Here is a 21,749-nt window from a genome sequence, read left to right as displayed (position 1 = left end):
TTTTGGTTTTGGTTTTTTTCCTGTACTGGGAACTGAACTCACGACCTTGCACTTGCCAGGCAGGCGCTGTGCCGTTGAGCTAAATCTCCAGCCCCCACAGATAGCTTCTAAACTGGTTTCTCAGTGCACACTGTTTAGGAAGCAAGCAAAACTCACCAATGTTAAAGGATGACAAATAACAGAATTTTGTATTGAATAAAATGCAAAGGTGATACATGGACAAGCACTGATACTACAAATATACTGGTTCCCCAACGATCTTATAGACTCACCAGATTGAGGAGTGTCAAGTACTTTGACTGCGCACCGCCTTGGAAGATAGTCCCTTGCTGTGGGACGTAATAATTGAGGAAGATATACCAGTTCAAAAGAATGAAGTGGTACACACACGTAGCAGTCCTCACCATGGCTCTGCCCAGCATGCTGTGGATATGTCCAGTCGGCTCCTCTCTTCTATAGTCACAGCTCGAGTGCTACACAGTCCCGAGAGCTGAAAAACACACCCCTTTGGGAGTGAGAGTTCCCACATGGGCTGGATTTTGCTTCTCTCTTAGGTGCTTTTCCAAGGTGAGAGAAAGGATTATTATCATATTTAGATAATGGTAGATAATCTGCAGATTGCACTTGTTCCAATGGTAAGCTTTGAAGAAGGTATGAAGCAAGGGTGCACTTTGCACTGTTTGACTAGAGCACTGGGGCAGTGGCATGGTTAAAAGAGCCTATTATGAAATACCCACAAAATCTAGTAAAATACTGCCATGGTCCTACTGTCTTTTCAGTGGAGCAGAACATGAAATTCCAGTACCATCTCTTGAGAGAATGAGTAGCAGGTTGATAAGGCAGGAGGTGGAGACTATTGGGTGTGTCTAGGCTAGGAAGAAAGGTAGGGATCTGCTCCTGAGATTTCTGAAACAACCTTTGGCCCTCCAGGCCCAAGGACTTTTCTTTTTCTTTCTGTTGTAGTTTTACACCTTGGCCCTAGAGAAGGAAGGGCTTCCCAAGTTTAACCTGACGCTATTTCCACAGGCATTTCTGTGCTCAGAGGGCAGAAGTGAGGAAGAACTCTGTGGCTCTAGTGCCCACATACCTGAGTGCAGGTGGTACCGGAAGAGAGACAGGGTCTCGGCGCCATCCTGGTGGGGAAGAGACATGGCCAGGCTGGGCAAGCGTAGGACTGAGCCCTGCTTCAGCCTCAACAAAAGGGCACCAGGGGAGAACTGGAAGTGGGACGCCTTGTGACATCACCAGCTGGTTTCCCCAGGCAACTGAGTTGTATAGGGTTGAGCAAATTCTTCAGAAAAAGTCTCCCAACACAGTGATATAAGTCTGCCATTGGGGCCACTGATGATTTCAACAGGGCTCTTAGGAACTGGAGAAAGAGCCACAGGGTAAACAAGGACAGCAACGCAAAAACAGAAAGAAACCTATCTCCTGACAGTCCAGGGACTGTTTGCATGGTAACCATGAGTTAGTCTGTTGGGGCTCCTACAACAAAACACTGCACTCTGAGTGGCTTATAAAACAACAGAAATGAATTTCCCATACTTCTAGAGGTTGGAGCTCCAAGACCAAGGCAGGTTTAGTGTCTGCTGAGGACCTGATTTCTGATTCATGGCCATTTTCTCACTGTGTCCTCCCATCAGAAAGAGACCAACAAGCTCCCTTGGGTCTCTTTTATAAGGGCAAGAATTTCATACACAAGGGTTCATCTCTGGTCACCTAATCACCTCCCCAAAGCCCTGGACACAAACACTCAGATTACAGCAAATCATTTCCAAAGGCAGAACTACTGGAACATGGGTGATATAACGCTGTACAAAACACCACAGTCTAGGCTAAAACGACAAATAATAGTGGCAGCTAATAGGTTGATGGCACTAAGTGTTTGCCTGACATTGCTCCAAGGGCCTCACATACATTTACTCACCTGAGCCTTGAAACACCACTGAGGTTAGCGAGTTGTTATCTTCATTGTCAGATGAGCAAGCCTGGCCGCTGGAAGGATGTGTTCAACAGCTGATCAAGACACTGAACTGCAGCCCTTATGTGTAACCAATGTACCTAACTACAGAGGAACACTGTGAGCTCCCTTTTCAATATCCTCCCCTCCCACTCCCTGTCCTTCCTTATCACCATCAGAAAATTCTCTCAGAACAGAATCAGAAGTGTTGAGATCTGGTGCATGCCTGATACACTATGGCATGCCCCCATTTTAGACATCGTTACAGATTTAGAGATTTTTCTTCCTTTATTCAAAAGTCTTCAGCATAAGTTACAGGGTAAAGACTGAGGCAAAGATGGGAAAGAAGGGATGGGAAGGAACCACATCTCTGAAATGGGTGTCCAATCATGGAGCCTGGCTTTCCACCACCTACAATTCTTCCCTGTACCTACCCCAAAGCCCACAGATGAGACCTTTCCTAAATGTTCATTTGATATTCAAATTTATTTGTAAGAGATTCAGTGTTTGACATTGGAATCCAGTTAATTTTCAGCATTTTAATAAATAGTAACAAATAATAGATGCATAGGGAGATTTGTATATAAAATGTATGTAAATTCTAAACTCATTATCTCCCTTTTTTTTCTGTACGGGGGAACTGAATCCAGGCCTTCACACTGAGATGGATTCCATAGCCCTTTATAAATTTTATTTTACTTTAATTTTTAATTTTGAGACAGGGTCTCATTACTTGCAATCTTACTGTCTCAGCCTTCCAGAGTGTTGGGATTATATATATGCACTACCACACTCAGCTACATTGTCTTATAAAACTTTCCACAAAAGTATTGCTAAAAGTATGGCAAGCTCTCCACTGTGACTATATTCCCATCATAACTTGTATTCCTGGTTGAACAACCAGATACATTTTCAAGAGTGATTTGGCCTCTATTTCCTCTCCTGAGACCAGGAGCTTTGGGAAACGGTGACTGTCACCACATGGAACACAGTACCATTAACTAATGCATACTGAGCCTGCTCTTTGCCTTTTTCATCTCTTCAATAATGCAGAAGCCTCATGTCTTATTGAGGAGAAATAGAAGAAATTTCTTAATGCCTTGAAATAAGTGAGAACCTTAGGGCAGAATTTTTTTCAGAAGAAACACTACAAGTATAAGCAGAAGCACACTTTATATTTAGAACATTACACAGGTAATTTGATTGCAACTGTCTTTACAACACTCTAGGACCCTGGAACTTCCTTATTTAATTTCCCAAATATTTACTGAACAACTACTATCTGCTAGACATTTATTACGTTAAGGGGATTTCCCAAGGAATAAGAGAGAGCCACTCCTTGGCTTTCTGGAGTTTACATTCTAGCAGGGGAGATAGAGGGTAGATAAGGGCAAAATCAGTGCTAATTTATAATTATGGAAGTTTCTGTGAAGGACACACACAGCAGACTGGCTGGAAGAGACAGTACCATGGGAGGTGGCGTTGGGAGGTCAGGGTAGCTGCCCCCATGGGCGAGCCCACTGGCTCCCCAGCACAGCCAATCACTCCTTCTCTTCTTCCCAGGCTCTTCGGTGGGCTCCTCTTGTCTTTCTTTGCCGGCCTTGTGTCATGCTTCCCAGGGAGCAGAGTCCCCTTTCCATACCGCATACTCACCCCGGTCACGGGAGCCACCATCGTGGTTCCTACTGCCTCCTTTGATACGTCAAATTCTACACCTCTAGATCAGGCCCTCTCTCCCCACCCCTCCAAGCTTCGAACTTGTCTTCAGCTACCTGCTGTTAAGAGTAAGCCAGACACACCTCAGACTCAACAGGTCTAAGAAAACCTCACTTCCTTCCCCCAAGTCAGACCCCTCTCGTCTATGCCATCTTGGATGAAGGCACCGTCATTCTCATGGGCGGCTCTCCTGTCTCCTCACTGTCCTTTACTCCCCACTGCCCACTAACACCGAGTCCCACCGGTCATCTCCCAAGTGAGGCTCAAACCCGTCTCCTTCTCTCCAACCCTTCCATAGCTTCCCTGGGTCGTGTCTCCTGCGTCTCTCACCAGTGTCATTGCAATGCTCTTCCAACTGGCTGTCCAAACTCTGGTTTTATTTCTCATTCTTTTCTTCACAAGGTCAGGGGGCAATGCTTTCTAGTGTCAGCTTGTCCTTAGCTTATGTCCATTTACTACAGCAATGTCACCTACAGCATGATCTCTGAGTCCATAGCTTGCCATAAACTGCCCTCTGCCACCTGTCTGTGGTACTCTGTCCAGCTTCATCTTTTTCTCACACTCAACATTCCCCTGATGACACCAAAATGACAATATCACCAACCACATTGGCCAGGTTACTACCACCCCTACACACACACACACACACACACACACACACACACACACACACACACACACGCCACCTTACTCCTCCTGTCTCCTCTCCGTGGTGGGCTTGCTCAGCAAGCCTGACAAGTTACCTCACAATCATCTCCAAAATGCAGCCCAGCAATTTTCTTCTCTAGGAACCATTTCCTGAGGCTCCCCTTAGCTGGGCTATATTTAAAAGCCCTCTCACATCTTCCTTAATACCCTGTGCATCTCTGCAATTTGCATGGTAATGAGGAATTCACCTTCTTCAAATGCAACTATCTCGTAGGACTGATGGATGCTACATTTGAATTTCTAGAGCTTGGAAGACTGCTGGGCACAAAGTCTGTATTTCATAACTATCTGTTCAGTAAGAGAATAAAGCACTCAAATAAAAATGCACAAAGGATCTAAATATAGTGATGTCTTGATTGACAAACTTAATTTATTTTACAATTTTGGGGAAGACGGTACATTTGAGTTTGTTGGGAGGATGCCCTGGTCCTCTGTGTCACTCAACGTGGAATTTGCAAACGAAAGCAGAATTCTGCCAAATGCTTTTATTTACAAATAGAAGCACTGGTGAGCTGAGGTATTACTGTAGATGTTTTTCAAAAGAAGATATACGAATGACTAACAGGTATATCAAAAAATGTTTGACAGTATTAACCATCAAGACAATGCCAGATAATACCATGATGAGACATTACTGCTACCACAACGGCTACTATTAAGAAGTGTTGAGGAGGATGCGGAGAAAAGGGAACACTGGAACACGATGTTGGGATGGAAATTAGTAAAGCTAGTCTGCAAAACAAAATAGAGGTCTTTCAAAAAATTAAAAGTAAAACTACCTCATGGTCCAGCAACCTCACTGCTGCATATACACCCAAAGGAAACGAAATCAATACATCAAAGAGATAACCCTACTCCCAATGCTTATCACAGCGTCATTCGCAGCAGCTACAATGGGGGCTGGGGATTTAGCTCAGCAGCACAGCGCCTGCCTGGCAAGCGCAAGGTCGTGAGTTCAATTCCTGGTACCAGAAAAAAAAAAAAACCAAAAAACCAAAAAACCACAACAGCTATGATGTGGAGCCCTCCTTTGGGTTCATCTTTGGGTGAATGAAGAAACTGTTGTATATCATCTGCAGACTGGTACAGTACTCAGCTTTTAAAATAAGTTTTCCATTTACAGTGTAAATGTAGCGGGAAGATACTCTGCAAAGTAAAATAAGATGGGCACAGGAAGGCAAATACTGTATGATTTCACTTACGTTAGGAATCTTCAAAAAGCCAAATATACAGAAGCAGAGAATACAGTGTCAGTTACACGGGGCCGGCAGTGAAGGTGGGCTGATGGAAGTTGGTTAGAGGATGTGAAGTTTCAGTTTGAAAGGGGCAATTAGGTCAGGAGATCAATTACTGTATGTCATGGAGACTCTGTATCAAAGTGAACACAGTTAATAACAGTTCAACTGAGTTCTTGAAAACTACTAAGCAGGTAGATTTTAAGTGTCCACACCATAAAAATTAAATGTGTGAAGTAAAGCATAGATTAATTAGCTTGCTTAAGTCATTCCACAATGCATACATATTTCAAAACACCATGTTGTACACCATAAATGTATACAATTTGTATTTATGAATTCAAAATTCAATAATCATAATAAATGTATGTGTTGAGTTAATGAATATTTGTGTACTAGGTGTACCAGTCTCCTGAGCTTTACTACAAAGACAGCTCATTAATGAAAAACCCTACTATGCTCAGAACATGCTGGGCTCAGAGGAGGAGGTAGAATGCTAGGACAATGAAGTCAGAACCAAAGCCCTGGAGGAACTCAAAACCAAGTGGCAAAGACAGATATGTAAACAAAAAATTATAGCATGATGTGATAAGTTCTGTAATAGAGGCGTGCATAAAGTACTAATGGAGCCTAAATTATCCTGCACATTATTCTGTCATTTTATACACATGAAAGATTGAGCTGAAGATGGGTGCATTGAATGCATCATGGGAAACTCCAGATGTCATGCAGAAGATGAAGATTAAAATATTCCCAGTGACTATAGCTGCCATGGCCACCAGCACGCATAATAGTCTTGCCCAGTACAGATGTAACCCATTCCTGGGCCAGTCACTGGGTGATAAAGCACAAAGAGCGAGGACTCATGCAACCTGGCTGGAGCCTGAGCCTACCTGCACAGTGTGAACCAGGCCTGGTCAGCCCCCCGCCTCATGAGGTTTTGATCTTAAAGGTCCCCCAAGGGTGCAGGTGGTAAAGACTTCATTGTCAGCCTCTGGTACTGTTGAAAAGTAGGGGAACTTTAAGAAGTAGAGTCAGGCAGGAGGACATTCGGTTTCTGGGGGCGTGCCCAGAAGGGGATTTGGGCACCCTGCACCTCTGCTTTCCCTTTGCTCCCTGGCTACCATGCAGAGGGGAGTCTTCTCTGTCACACCTTCCTGCCATGAGCTACTGCATCAGCACAGGCCCAAACAATGCGATCAAGTCACCACGGACCGAAAACATGAGCTCAAATGAGCTTTTCCTGCTTCAAGTTGATCAGCTCAGGTATTTTGTCACAGAGATGGAAAGCTGGCTGGTACAGAGTGGCTCAAGGAATTGCAAGGAATTGCAAGGATTATTTCACCTCCCAAGAGCAGATGAGCTGAGCTAAAGGGACACTTGGCCAGGCTCTGAAGGGACTGGCAGGGAGCCCCCGGTCCACACAGGTGCATATCCACACCCTGCACACTCAGAGCCAGCCCCAGGGAGGGTGTGGAGCACTCTCCTCGTGACTGCTGTGGGTAGGGAATGCAGTGCTGAGGTGGAAACGAGGACAGTATAGCAGAATACTTCAAGTCAGGGTCCAGGACAAGTCTGCAGGAATGTGATTTCATTCAGGCCTGAGGGACAGGCCTGGTCTCTGTTTAGCCGCTGTGCTAAACAAACTACTATCCAATGAACCCCAATAACTTTAAGCTTCAAAGCCAGGAACACTGGCAAGACTTGTCCTTTTCCCCCTTACCCTCCTAACCTGCAGAGCCCCTTTGAAATGGTTCAGTCCCTTTGTACCTCTATGGTTTCAGGTGTTCATTTAACTCCACCTTCTTATGGTAACCAGTTCCACCACTGAGCTCCACCTGAGGGAGCCCCTCTTCCTAGAGGAGCACTAACTGACACAGCCAGTGGGACTGTGCAGTCCCCCAGGGTTGTCTGAGACAGCTCCATGCACTCAGCAGGCTCCCATAGCTGGTAAGTTATAGAGCCTAATGAGGATTCATTGTCTGCATGTGTTAATTCTGGCACTGCGGCATTCTTAATATTTACCTGGGGGTCTCTTTCTCTCTGATTTCCTCATATTACACCCTGATTGTTCAGTGCTGTTTGTAATTCCCCTACAAACCCTGTTGCCTCTGAACCAATATCCCCTGCACTGCCTTCTGAAGTAGCTCTCCCCAATAAAAGGTGGAATCTAGAAATAATGAAAAGTGTATCCAATAGCTAATTGAAGTCCAATACCTAGTTCAGCTGGATCTCCCTGCCTGCGGACTCTGCACCCTTAGGAACCTATGTCCACTGGCTGGAACTGAAATGTTTCACCATGGGGTTACTTCTACCCCACCCAAGAGCACTCATTTTTCTTAGAGGCCACTGTGAGTGCCCTGCTTTTTAAAAACTAGAACTTTCAGGAAAGGCCCCATCTGAAAAGTGATCAGTGAGAACATGTGTGAGTTTCCAGCAACCAAACTAAGCCAGTGCTGAAAGGCCCCAGAACTTGCTTGTTGGGTTTTTTAAAGTCTATAACAGCAGTCTTCACCCACTGCTTTGTTTGTTGCATGGGAAAATTGATTCAGATCAGCCTTCCTCTTTGATGTGCAAAGTTGTTTTTGCAGCGGGATGCACCACTCTATGGCGATCCGAGACTGACTCAGAGGAGCTGACTTCTCTGTCAGTAGTTCTGAGGGTGCATTTTTGGCTGAAAGGCCAAAGAACTCTTCCTGTTTACAAGTTTGGAGTTGACTCACATTATTTCAAGAGTTTAGATCAGGGAAAAAAATACCCATTTGAGGTCAGTTAGTTCAACTTCATCTTTCAGATAAGAAAGTTAAAGCTCAGCGAGTTTAGGGATTTGCCCAGAGTTACCAGCTATTAATACAGGGGCCATAGCCAGAATGCAGGTCTCTTAACAACCAGTCCAATAAGTTGTTACTCTTTCCTGAATCATACTTTTTTGTATCTATGTTCCAGAATTTTCAAGTGGACATCTCTAGCCTGAGTTAGCTTGTATATCCCTCAATTACATGAGACCTGATGAAATTATCAAAAAGAAAAGTTATTAAAGAGAAAATATCTACCTAGAAATGTCTTTTTGAAACTGGGCATCATGGCACTCCCTTCAAATCCTGTTTACAAGACTTTGTCTTTAGTCTTTAGAAGATCACTTATAGTTTGGTGAGCTCTGGGTTTATTTGGTCTGCAATACTGAAGATTTTTCAGTTTCTTAAACATGTAGGTTTATGTCTTTCACCAGTTTTGGAAGTTTTCAGTTATTTTACTGCTTTGTTTTGTTGCCATACCATAGATTGAACCCAGGGCTTCATGCATGTTAGGCAAGCACTTCACCACTGAGCTATACCTCAAAGCCATTTTTTTTTTCATATTTTACTTCTTGAAGCAGGGTCTCACTAAGGTGCCCAGGCTAGCCTCAAACTTGTGATCCTCCTGTCTCAGCCTCCTGGGAGAAGTACAGATACACACCACCACACCCTGCTCAACCATTATGTTTTTTTTAAATACTCTTTTAACCCCACTCTTTTTCTAACCTTATTGTGGGCTTCCAGTTGATATGACTTTTTAAAAACCCTTTGCTACTGTCTAACATTCCATTGACTCTCTTTTTATTTTGTTTTAAATCTGTGTTATCTCTGATTTTCAGACTGGATAAATTCCCTTAACATATCTTAAAGTTCTTTAAGTCTGTCCTCTCTCTTCTTCCTGTGTGGCTCAGGGATTTAATTTCTGTTGTTATATTTTTCAGTTCATATAATTTCCATTGGTGGCTTTGTAGTTGCCACTTCTTCACTGATATGCTCTGCTTTTCACTTGTTTTAAGATAAGTTATCATTGAAGCTTTTTTTAATCTTAAAATATTTGTCAGATAACTTTAGTAACTGATTTATCTTGGTGTCACATTAGTTGACTGTCTTTTTTTAATCATTAAGATGTGATTTTCTTCCTGGTTCTTGGTGTGACTGTTGTTTTTCAGGAGCACTGTGGCCATTTAGGCTGCTAACTATGAACATTCAAACTCTCCTATAATAAAGAGTTACAGCGCTCAGTCTCTGCATAGGTTTGATACTTGGATCTCGGTCTACTTTTTATAGACCATGGTTTGATAACAATTCAATTAACTAATTAATTAATTAGTTAATTACTTAATTTTGTCTTTTTTGAGACAGAGTTTCCCTATGTAGTTCAGGCTGGCCTTTACTCCCAGCAATTCTCCTGCCTCAGCCTCCTGACTGCTGGGATTACAGGCATGTGCCACCACACCCAGCAACAACTTAATTTTCTGAGCCTGTTTTCTGTGCTATTTTCTAAAATGTCTCCAGAAATGTCTCCAGGCATTCTGAAAGTCCCTTGGGTAGCAAATCACTCCCAGGAAAGGGCCATTACTCTTGACAAGCCAGAAGTACCCACAGTGTGGAGCAGAGCATGATTCTCTAAGGTGAGCAGGAGGAATTCTCCCCCGAAGCTTACACAACTTTAGTATCCCATCCCATGTTTTTACATACCAACTCTTTTCTCTGGGAAGAGGAGAAGTCTTTATTTCCCTCTTTCTACATCTGCCCTTCTGCACTTTTAGGGAGGATGCTGATAACAGCGCCGCTAAGGTGAGCAGGAGATGATTTCCTGTGTCACCCAGCTCAGAGATTAAAATAGCCCTTGCCAACAACTGGCCTTTACTAGGGAATTACAGCTCTCAGATTTCAAAGTGGAATCCTTCTAGAATTACAAATATATACCTCTATTAAGCTTTCAAGTATGCTGCCAGAAATCATTATCAGATACATCTTCGTTTGCTTGTTCGATGATTTTTTTTATTTCTACATTGCTAAATGACATCACAGGAACTTTTGAAAGTTTTTACTTTTCTGCATGAAAACATAGGGCAATATTTCTTCAAAACAGGGAAAAGGTTGCTGTGCTTTGAAAAACCCCCTTATTTAAACAACAACAACAACAACAAAATGAACCAACAAAGAAACACTAAACCAAGCTGCCAGATTTTTCCTTGCGGAGCTGTTCACACTTACTTGGTACAAAGGAACTGTTTAATCATTCGCTGCCCTGTGACTACAAATGTCATCTTCCAGCAGTATGAAGATGAAATGGAACCTGTGGAGCACTTGTTTGCACGGTGGCTGGCACTGAAGGCCACACCTGTTGGCCTCCTCGACATTTTCTGACTTCCACGAAGATCTGTACTCTTCCATGTTAATTACAGACATCTGGGGTCATTTCACATTACCGGGTCATTAAGTATTTTCCACCAATATTTTCTAGAGGGTTCATGGTGCTTTGGCCCACTGAAGTGATTCCAGTTGGTTTCATTGGTGCCCAAGTAAATTATATAAAATAAATCAGCCTTAGGGGCTGGGGATTTAGCTCAGCGGCAAAGCGCCTGCCTGGCAAGCGCAAGGTCGTGAGTTCGGTTCCCGGTACCGGAGAAAAACCAAAAAAACAACAACAACAAAGTTGCACTCCCTTAGGGGCTGGGGATTTAGCTCAGCGGCAAAGCGCCTGCCTGGCAAGCGCAAGGTCGTGAGTTCGGTTCCCGGTACCGGAGAAAAACCAAAAAACCAAAAAAAAAAAAAAAAAAAAAAAAAAATCAGCCTTTATTTCTTAAGTTCAACAGGAGTAGGTCTCCTTAAAAGGTGGCCTGTTGAGGATAAGGTTGCTTTACAAATTGTGAGCTCTTGGGACAAAAGTATAGGATTATCAGCAAGTTAGAGCACTGTCTCCTGACCCTTCACTTCAGAATCCAGCCTCCTGTATACTGTTTCTTGAAGGATGTCAAAACCTTTTGCCACAATATACTGCCATTTCCTCTCCTCTGTGCACCTCCTGCAGTACAGAAGGGGTCGTGTTAAAATGCTTTGCAAAAGGCCCAGACGGGGAGAGGATAAAGCATAGGCATGTGTCTTCAAGGCTGTCTTCCAATGAGGCTACTCTCCAATGTTCTTGCTTGAAACGGTGGGGCACTGACTGCTTTTTCTGTTATGAGCGGCAGTATTACTGCGCCGCATTCAGCGACACCATTTCAGGTTCCTTGCCAAAGACATCCTCCCCTCCACCGTGGTAACGAAAACATTTTTATGCAGGCTTTGGCTTTCTAGGGGGATCAGTGTGACTACCCCTGTTTCCATCCATCTTGCTGTCCCCTCGACGTGAGAGGCTGGAGGCTCAGGAGCTAGGAGATGATATACTGGGTGCAGAAGGCCCTGGGCCAGCTGGCCAGTTAGGACAGTCTGGGCACTGCAGACTACCATCCCTGTGAGGCTCTTATGTCCACCATCAATGTCACTGAGGGGAGGACTGGGAAATGTTTGCAGGCTGCTGGATGCCTAGAGAGGCTCTCGCCTTGATTTTTCTCATTCTGATGAGGCTGTTGGCCTGCAGTGCAATGCTGGTTTCTGATCATTTTTACAAAGCAGCCACCTGGGAAAGATCCAAAGTCAGGGATCTCTACTTCAGAGATTGGGTCCGGTTTTTCTCATGTGCGTTGCTCTGGTGAGCTCATAAAACTCTGCATCTCAGTTTCTTCCACTGGGAAATTGGACCAGTAATAACACCCAACTCACAGCATGGCTGTGCAGATTGAACGAGACAGCACACGTGGGTGCTGTGGGTAGAGCAGTTGAGGTTGTAATTACTCAAAACGCATTAGGTTTTCTGGTAGGAAATCCACGCAGAACCTTGGTCATTACAGTCATTACCTAAACAGAATGAGGTCCGTGTGGTGCACAAGTGCCCATTCTAGGACACGTGCTGGAGGGAGCAACTTTCGCAGTGAGTCTTCAGTGAACAGCATGGCAGAGGTACTAAATCTATCACTAGACCCTTCATTTCTAGCAGCCTGAATTCTTTCCAGAAAAAATTGGTGGGAACCATTTCCAAACATATTTCACAGTTGTTTTAAGGCCAACATTGGCTTTCAAACTGAGAAAAAAAGTCTTTACTCTCAACCTGGGGCTTTCCACGAAGATCATAATGACCCAAAATTTCCCACCAGCTCCTGCCGAGTTTCTTAGGAATTGAAAGGGGCAACTGAAATTGACCTACAGTCCAAGGTTTTGGTTTTGTGAATTGTTATCAGACAGATAGAGAGAGAGAGAGAGAGAGAGAGAGAGAGAGAGAGAGAGAGAGAGGAGAACAGAAGACAATGCTGAGTTCATGTGTCCGTGTTAGGGTGAAAGCTACATGATAATGTGAAAACTGTCCTTTGGGTAAAGAAAGAAATACAGAGAAATTCTACTGTGCTCAATTATTTATCATATTTTCCAGCCTCAGAAAACTGATTTTGAATGCATAGCCCAAATATTGTCTAGTTAGAAGCATTTTCTTCTCAAGAAATCAGGCAGTAGGAGTGATTCTTGGGCAGCAATGGAGAAAAATGTGCAGGAACTAAATGGATCCCATGGAAGCCTGGGGATTTGGAGAGCTCTGTGTGTTGGAGGGAGGATGGCCCTCATTATCTTTGTGATCACAGAAAGGAAAGCACAGGGAATGCTGTGAAAGTTGGTTGCTATTCTGGTTTCTCTGACTCTCTGCCTCCCCTGCAACTCTGCACGGAAACAATGGGAAGCTGCAGTGTTCACCAGCCACCTAAGGGAAGGCCAAAGTACCTGTTCCCAGAGCTCCCGAAGGGGCTGTACAAGCTCCTTCAGTGATCTTTCGTGGATCAGCAGAGCACTTTAGCTTCCCATCTAGGAGGGGTGCTGGGACTGCATGTCTGTGACCGCTTCTCAAATCCATCCAAGTCTGCTGGTGTTTGGAAACAAGCCTTTTTGGAGGAAAGAAGGACATCAAGGTGAACTTCTCAAGATGGGATTAGTGCCCCTATAAGAAGAAATGCTTTCAACCTTACTTCTCTCTCTTCAATCCATGAAGAAGTAACCAGCTGGGGTCCTCACCACCAACCAAGGAGACTGGCAACTTGATCTTGGAATACCCAGTCCTCAGGACTGTGAGGAATACATTTCTGTTTATTGTTTAAGCCACCCAGGCTGTGGTAGTTTTGTTATAGTAACCTGAATGACTAAGACAGTGGATATATCCACTCCATCTTCCTTGTCTCTTTGGGGACAAAGAGGATTGTGGACAACACAAGATAAAATGGTAGATTCATTTGTCTTGGTGTGAGTTGGGCTTGAGCAAAGCTTAGGTATAAGAACTTCTTCAACTCCCTGAAAAAAGAGGTGAAATACAGAAGGAAATAAAATTTGCCCTTCAAAGAAACAAACTAGTCACTGTTAAATACTAGCCACTTAAAATTATTGCAATATGTGATTTTCACTCTTTCAGGTATAAAACCTGAAAGAGTGAATAAAAACTAGGAGGTATGATAGACATTGTGAAATGATAGGAAAATGCTCAAAAGTAAAGGGCAACTGGGGTGTGGGAAAAGAGAAGGGAAAGAAGGGGAAATTATGTATTTGTATATATACACGATAGCTAACATAGTTGTACTACTGTCATCTATTGCCCTACAGAAAGGAACAGTTAATGATTGCTTGTTTGATCAATCTTGTATGTCTCTGTTTTCCTGAGAAACCACTTTGAAGATATCAATAAGTAATACAACAACCACTGTTAATTTCCTACACTTTGTCTATAACTCTGTTTTGTTTGTATTGCTCTTATGCTATTTTTGTAAATGGATGTCTGTTGGTTAATATGTTTTCCTTCTTTTATTTTTTAAAATAAAAAACAAATAAATAAATGAATAAAATATGTGATTTTCATTGATTCATTAAAAGAAATATATCATCCATACAAATAAAAATAAATATTAATGATTTTTAAGCATCTCAATGGCCTGAGCATTTACTGAGCACTTTACCTTTCTTCTCTCTCTCTTTTTTTCTTTTCCTACCACAGTCTACAGCAAACATTACTGCATCATTTGGTGCTTGAGCAGATCACATCTATAGATTTGATCTATCATTGTGCAAGGGTGCACAATGTCCAATCATTGTGCAAGGGTACACAATGAATAAATGGCAAAACTGGGGCTTGAAGTCATTGTCCTCTCACTCAAATCCAATTAGCCTCTGGGGATGCCTGTACTATCTTTGCAATTGTTCAATAAGCCTAAAACTACTCTAAAATTAAAAGTTTATTTAAAAAAGAAAAACAAACTCCACTATGTACAATGTTCACCATGCTCTCTGTCCAAATAACTTCTAAGAGGTTTTCCCTGTGTTTAAATGCTAAATTTCTTAGAAAGCTTAAAAAAGTAGAAGGTCGTATTTTTAGTTGGGGAGCCCGCCGACGCCTATATTAATTCCCAAAGTACTGCCTTGTATTATTCCATGAGAAGCACAGAGCTTGACACTTAAAAACCTCCCAGGAGATGTAATCATCACCATCAACATCTCCACCGTCCTCACCACCATCTTTGTAGATCATCATGACTTGTAATCAGTAAACATGTTAAACTGCTCCTCATCTCAGTGAATGGCTCAGGAGCAAGAACCATAGTAAGTGTCCAAAACCATCTTCTGAGATGAATAAACTGCTGTGCTCACAGTTAAGTCATTCAGCAATGTGTCTTCCAATGGGTAGATTGGCTTTGTCTCTGTTTCTGATTTGTCTTTGCCCCTGGGGAAGGGGACGTTGTCAGAGTGCTGTTCTCTCCATGACTCCTGGCTGCTTTGTGGCTTCCATCAGACTGATGCTTGGGGTCAGGGTGCAGCAGTCTGCACTTGCAAGTCACACACTGAGGGTGGCCTTCCTCATGCATGTCCTCCCTCAGCTCTAACTCAGACCCAGCTACCCGGTTGGCTGTGCTGCACGTCAAAAGAAAAGCTATAAGTGGGAACAGAATTAATGCGCCCTGAATGTCTGATGGACACAATTTAAAAGAAGCCAAACTGTCTTCTCTTACTGTGATCTTCAATGTTTCTTATCCCATGGTTTCATTTCTACTGAATGCTAACAAATGCTTACAAATTCCCAGGTTCTCAGAAGATTAAAGGCATAGACCTGATGCAAACTCTGAAAACCAAGTTTTCACTGTGGCTTTGCTGACCCAGCAGTCTCTGTGTTCAAGGAGTGGCAGCGCTGTCACATGAGCTTGCTCAACATTTGATGAGGGGAATGTTTTAAAGGACATTACAGTAGTTCCAGAAAATACCCTCTAAGCTCAGCACTATGCAACAGACCTTTCTGCCGTGATGGAAACTTCTGTGTGGTCGAATATGGTAGTCACCAGCTACATGTTATTGTTGAGCCCTTAAAATGCAGCCAGTGCAACTAAAGAACTGAAATTTTAATTTCATTCTACTTTTATTGAATGGGAGTTAAATAGCCCCAAGTATCTAGTAGCTACCTTATTGGGCAAATATAGCATCAGAGTCACAAACCATCCTAGTTTACCTGCAATGGAGGAATTTCTTAGAAGGTGAGTCTTCCCATGCCTAAATTGAAACAACCCCAGGCAAGCTGAGCCAGTCGATCACCATAGGTTGGATCCCTTTATAAAACATGTCACAGCTACAGTGTAGAATACAAGGGACCAAAATGCAAAGACAAAGAACTAGTCAGGTATAGTGGTGCACACCAGTCACCCCAGCACTCTGAGAGGCTGAGACAGAAGGGTTGCAAGTTCAAGCCCAGCCTGGACTAGATACTGAGACTCTGTATCAAAATTTTAAAAATATAAAAATAAAAATAAAAAGGGCTGGGGATATAGTATGAAGACTTTAGGTTCAATCCTCAGTACTGGAAAATAAAAAAAAAGGAATGGAGGTTTCCTTTCTGATCAAAACACAAGTAAGTGTTGATTTTTTAAAATAATGAATTGATGAGATTAGAAGTTTAATCCTTCTAAGTGAAACAGTCTGTGTAAAAATCTCAGCAAAAGCATGAATGTAAAAACTCATACTGGACACTTCTCCTCAACTACTTGTAAGACCCAACAATAATTAATATGATTACATTTTGAATCCCAGTAGAGACTGAAAGACTCTTGGAAGCCCCACTGAAATATCATGATTGCCTTCAATTCCCAATCCCAGCCAAGGGTGTGGTTAAGATCCGCTAGAAGTTTCTTACCTTATCTGATCTCATTTTCCTGGAAAAGATATCTATAGTAGTCAGTTTTCTGACACTGTGACAAAATACTTGAGATAATCATCTTTAAAAGGAGGAAAGATTTATTTTAGCTCATGATTTCAGAGGCTTCAGTCCACGATTACTCAGCCCCACCACTGTCAGCCTATGGCAAAACACGGTAGGGAACAGCTGGTAGGGCAAAGCTCCTCTTGTTACGGTGACAGGGAAGTGAAAGAGAAAGAAGAGAGGAGCCACATGGGTCCCAATATATCCTGCAAGAACACACCCAGAGGCCTATTCCTCCTACTGGGCTCTACTTCCTGCAGTTTCTACGACCTCCCAAAAGCAGCACAGGCTGACTACCAGGCTTTCAACACATGAGATTTAGAGAACCTTTGAGGTCCAGACCACAACAGCTTCTGCATCCCAGCATTTCATCTACCTGACCAGCACAGTCTCAACTTCACCAGTAGAAACGGATTCCTTTGAGCTAAGTATTGTCTTCTATTAAGTCACAAATCTTTTCTAAAAATGTGTCTTACATGACCATATAATAGTACCATGTCATCATTTTTTAATTGCTCAAATTGTTTTCAATTATCATGGTCCTGAAGGAATGCAACAGGGCCCTGTTCTCCAAACATTTTTAATTATGCATCCTTATCATGAAATATTTTGAGCTGTGTTCTCTGTATGTGTATATCTATGGGAGTTATGGTCAATTCATACATTAGTTAAACATATATTTTCTATTTTGAGATTGAAACTCACTATCAATTTTTATTTTGACTCACGTTGCTTTGTTTTTCTGCTCACATCTCTGAATCATTTGACCTGAGTCAAACTGAGTAGGTCCTATACAAACTCCTTGGGACTACCCATGTTTCAGGACATTTGAACAGATAATTGATTATCTCTAATCCAAAAATCTGAAATCTGAAATTTTTGAGGGCTAGGTCAGCATGAAAAAAAGTTCTGCTCAAATTTTGGAGCATTTCCAATTGCAGATTTGGGGGTTTAATGATACTCAATGTGTATTTACAAACATCAGTAGAACTTGTTACCTGAATCACAGTGGCTTTATATGTGATGATGTCGTGGGTGTTTTTGAGTCATGGAGGAGGGTGATAAAGAACATTCTAGTTTCAATTTCCTAGCATTTATTACTTAGATGTTTATCTCTTGAATTTTGTCATTTCACATTTCATTATTCTTTTTTGCTTTCTTTTTCTTGTTCCTGGGTTAGTGGAGGGCAGTGGTAGACAGCAGAGCCAGTAGCAGAGCCACCGTCGCTGAGATAAGGGTGAAACTGAAGGCAAAACTTTGTGTCTTGGGGCTGGGGATTTAGCTCAGCAGCACAGCGCCTGCCTGGCAAGTGTGACATCGTGAGTTCAATTCCCGGTACCAGAAAAACAAAACAAAACAAAACAAAAACCTTTGGATCTGGTTTGTTTGTCTGTTTTTTAAATGAGCCAATTTACTTGCAATTTTCTGGCACTGGTTACCAAACTTCATTTTTCATAAGAATCACTTGTGAATCTCACTCAAAAACAGGTTTTTTGATCCCACTCCTCAAGGTTCTGCTTCATTTTGTCTGAGTAAGGGTCAAGAATCAGCATTTGTAATAAAACTTTTACCCCCTTACCCAACCCAGGACATCCAAGACCAAGCTGTGCTCTTATCCCTAGAATGATAGGAGGATTGAGAAACTTTGATAACTAAAGCAACTTCAGCACTGGGCAAAGTAATCCAGACTTTATGACATGGTAATCCCTGCTCAGAAGCATGGCCTTTGTCACACAGTTGGCAGGGATAAATGGGGCAATGAAGGGAAAGTGTATACAAGTACGGGTGTGGGTGTGGGTGAAAATACAACATGTTTCCGTTTGTGAAGCCACACCTAAAACTGATTTTTCTTTCCTCTCTCAAAAATGAAGCCTGTTTTGAATATATCCATTTTAGTAAACAAGATGATCTTTTAGAAATTACATTATTTAAATCTTACACCACTAAAGAATTATTTCTAATTTATATCTCATTAGTAGATATGCTTTTTTTTTTTTTTTTTTTTTTTGCCTTCTCCAAAATGAATTGTTTCATCTCTCTATCTGGTTAAAAATGAGACTCAGGTCAAGTATGAATCTAAGTCCCAAGACAAACTTGGGCCACTGAAAGAAAAATACAAGTACCATGATCCAAGTATACACTGTACTACTTGCTATAGATGAGTTTCTCAGTTGTGTTTGTGGGGAGGTGTAATTTAGTTTCTAGAAAGCTCATAAGGCCCAACAAATAGACCATCAGTGAACCTTCTCTCAGACCCTAAAAATACCCAGACCTGCCTGTACCCCAGTATGAACACAGGATTCTAAAGGTAGGACTTCAGATATAGTCATTGATAAAGGCAATGTTAGTTGAAATAGAAATAAAATATTTCAGGTATGGATTCTCCAGAGTTTTGTTGCAATGTTCTACCTTTTATCGTTTCCAGTTCTTTTGAGAAATGATCGTCTATGGCCATATCACCCTAAACGCGCCCGATCTCGTCTGATCTCGGAAGCTAAGTAGGGTCGGGCCTCGTTAGTAGTTGGATGGAAGAAATGATCAAAAGTGAAATGATCTTGTAAAATCAATAAGGATAACCGGTCAGAAAATTAGCTGTCTTTCTCTTTGCTCATAGGAATTCATTGTCAAGCTACAGTTAGTATGGTGAGCGTGTTTCCACTACTCATGTTTTATACGTCTAATACTGTGTTCTGTTGTGCCCTGTGGTCACTTTAAAATGCTGCCTACAGCCTGTGCCACAAAGGCTCAGTGGCAGCAGGGCTCGAGAAGTTTCTATGAGTTAACAAAGAAGGGCTTTGTTGTCTCTCCCTTTCTACTAATGCAAATCTATTGTTCATTTCCTGAAATCTCTTTTATCCTCAGGGAACAGTATCCTGGAGATTATTCGCGACCAAACCCATGGGGTTTCTGACCCACGTTCTCCGAGATTTGCTATATTGGCTCAATAGGAAGGTTTCACAGAAAGTTACTCCTAAAGAAATCACAGTACTGATGATTTACATTCAGGTTTTCTCCTACTGCCACTGGCCGCTTTCCCATCTCCCATGCCACCCACTTCCATTTGGGGCTATTGTACATCCCCATCAAAACTCACACTCCCTCTCCCGTGCACCCCTAGTATGGTCTTCAATGCTTTCTAGGTACCTGTCAGGAAATTTTATCCCCTGGTGGTTGAAGTATCTAAAGAACTGTGATGCATGGAGCACAGAGATGTCAGGCTTGACTCAATGGCAAGATAGAGCAGCCAGTGATTTCCTCATTAGCCTGTGGGGTGTGTGTGCGTGGGTTTTCTCTCCCTCTACTCCACCCACCACGCCCAGCTGGATCACACACCACTGAAAGACTAAGCACTGCCACCTGTAAAATATGAGAGCTATGCAGACTGGGATAAACTGCGAATCTCTGAGCTTTATTTTTTTCTCAGGGGATACAGATTTTTCCTGATTGTAAAGAAAAAATGTATTATAGTTGGACTTCTAGGCTTCAAAAGGAAGAAAGATGGGGAAACACTCTCTTTCTGAATTTTAAGGCATCCAGTTTCCCAGGGATGATTCATCCCCTGTTGCAGAGGCTGATGCCTCAGGACTGTGCTTATCTGGCTGGGCCAGGTGGGTGTGGCCCTTATGGGTGTGCTCCACAGCTACGGGAAGCAGGACACACCTGGGCTGGCTTTGATCGGTGTCTCCTTGGATTGCTGCGGCCTAGGTCTTCCACAGCTGTCAGTAAGCAGCTGAGCCTGCTCAGCCAGCTGGATCTGACCAGGACTTTCTGGTAGCATCACCCCCATACTGACAGGCTCATTTACTAGTGACTTTAACACCTGACAGTCCGGGAAAATTGAGGCTGCACTAGCGAAGCAGTGCCCAGGCAAGTGACGGGAAGGGCTTGGAAAGTTCACCACGCTGCCACCCACAGCTCTGCCCCGCAGTTTCCTTCGGTGCGCGGCCCCATCTGACATGGCTGGTGCAGAGAGGAACCAGAAATACCGGAAACAGAGGGAAGCCCTTGGGGTCAAAAGACGCTTTGCAGTGCTTAAATTAGGGGTAGAAAAAAAAGAGCAGGAAGGGGAGGTGAAAAGGCCTTCTGCTGTTGGGTCCTTACTTATCTGGCCAGGAGAAACGTTCCCCAGAACGCATTGACCATCTTTGACCAAAACTGTTCATGGCATTACAACTGTTCACGTGACTTCACAGGAGAACCGTATTTGAGCGCTTTATGGCACACGGAGAACTGTGAAGTGTAGAAAAATCACCACGGTGCATCTCCCTGCGCATCACCTCAAAACATTTCCCCTTTCTGCAATGACAGCCTGGAAGTCGCCTGGGCCATCCCAGTCTCCTACCAGCGAAAAAGCATATAGCTGGAGACCGAGCGCAACTTCCCCAGCACAGGTTTTCCGGTCCACGTCACGTGTCCTGAGACACTCTGTCTGCGAGATCAGTGCTCTCTGGGAAGCCCCGTGGCCCCTCTCCTGGTCACAGAGCCACCGCTCCTTCCCAGCCTGCAGTCAGGCAGGGAGACACTCACCTGCAAGCTATTTCCCTTGGGACTTGGCCTCAGCGGCTGGGGGTTCCTTGGAGCGATCTCTCCTGCGCATCGTCATCATGACTGCCAAGGTCTCCCTCGAGGGCTGGTAGTAATTCGTTTCGCTAGTGGAACATAAAGTGGCTGCGGTTTGCAGAACCTTTTGGCTGCTGAGAAGGCCTACAAAGGTGAGCAGACAGCATACCTGACTGATGAGGGCTGCGGCCAGACTGCCGGGAAGCGTGGGCGTGGTCACTGGCAAGAGCCGCTTTCTTTTTTCTTTGCTTTTTCTTGTGAGTGGGAGTTCAGAGGCAACTCCCTCCAGAGCTGGAACGTCCAGGAACTGGGGAATGCAAAGGGGATGTGTGAGTGTGTGACTGTGCTTTTGCACACTTACGGCCATGGGTGTGTGCAAATACAACACCAAGGTTCTCCTGAGAAGTTTAGAACTGGTTTCCCTTTAATGAAACTTCCACTGTACAAGAGGTTACAAGAGCTTT

At 43.2% G+C, this 21,749-nt stretch overlaps 1 protein-coding gene across 5 annotated transcripts in view; it reads right to left on the bottom strand.

Annotated features, from left to right (window-relative positions):
* The window catches only part of Adtrp (androgen-dependent TFPI-regulating protein), a 102,198-nt gene extending 80,710 nt beyond the window's left edge, over window positions 1-21,488 (bottom strand). The window contains exons 1-2 of one of the 5 annotated variants that reach the window (XM_005398823.2): window positions 21,253-21,488; window positions 273-490 (exon numbers count right to left, since the gene is read on the bottom strand). In XM_005398823.2, coding sequence (XP_005398880.1) covers window positions 273-422 — 150 coding nt within the window. In that variant the 5' untranslated portion in view covers window positions 423-490; window positions 21,253-21,488. Of the gene's footprint in view, window positions 1-272; window positions 491-1,087; window positions 1,283-21,252 lie in introns of those variants that run through there. The other 4 variants (XM_013521869.1, XM_013521868.1, XM_013521870.1 and 1 more) reach the window with 4 other exon arrangements.
* Window positions 21,489-21,749: the final 261 nt, after the last annotated feature.

Source organism: Chinchilla lanigera, unplaced genomic scaffold, assembly GCF_000276665.1.
Source record: "Chinchilla lanigera isolate Chin_1 unplaced genomic scaffold, ChiLan1.0 scaffold00064, whole genome shotgun sequence".
Taxonomy (NCBI): Eukaryota; Metazoa; Chordata; class Mammalia; order Rodentia; family Chinchillidae; genus Chinchilla; species Chinchilla lanigera.
Note: the sequence above shows the minus strand (reverse complement) of the source record. Positions and strands in the feature narration are given on the sequence as shown.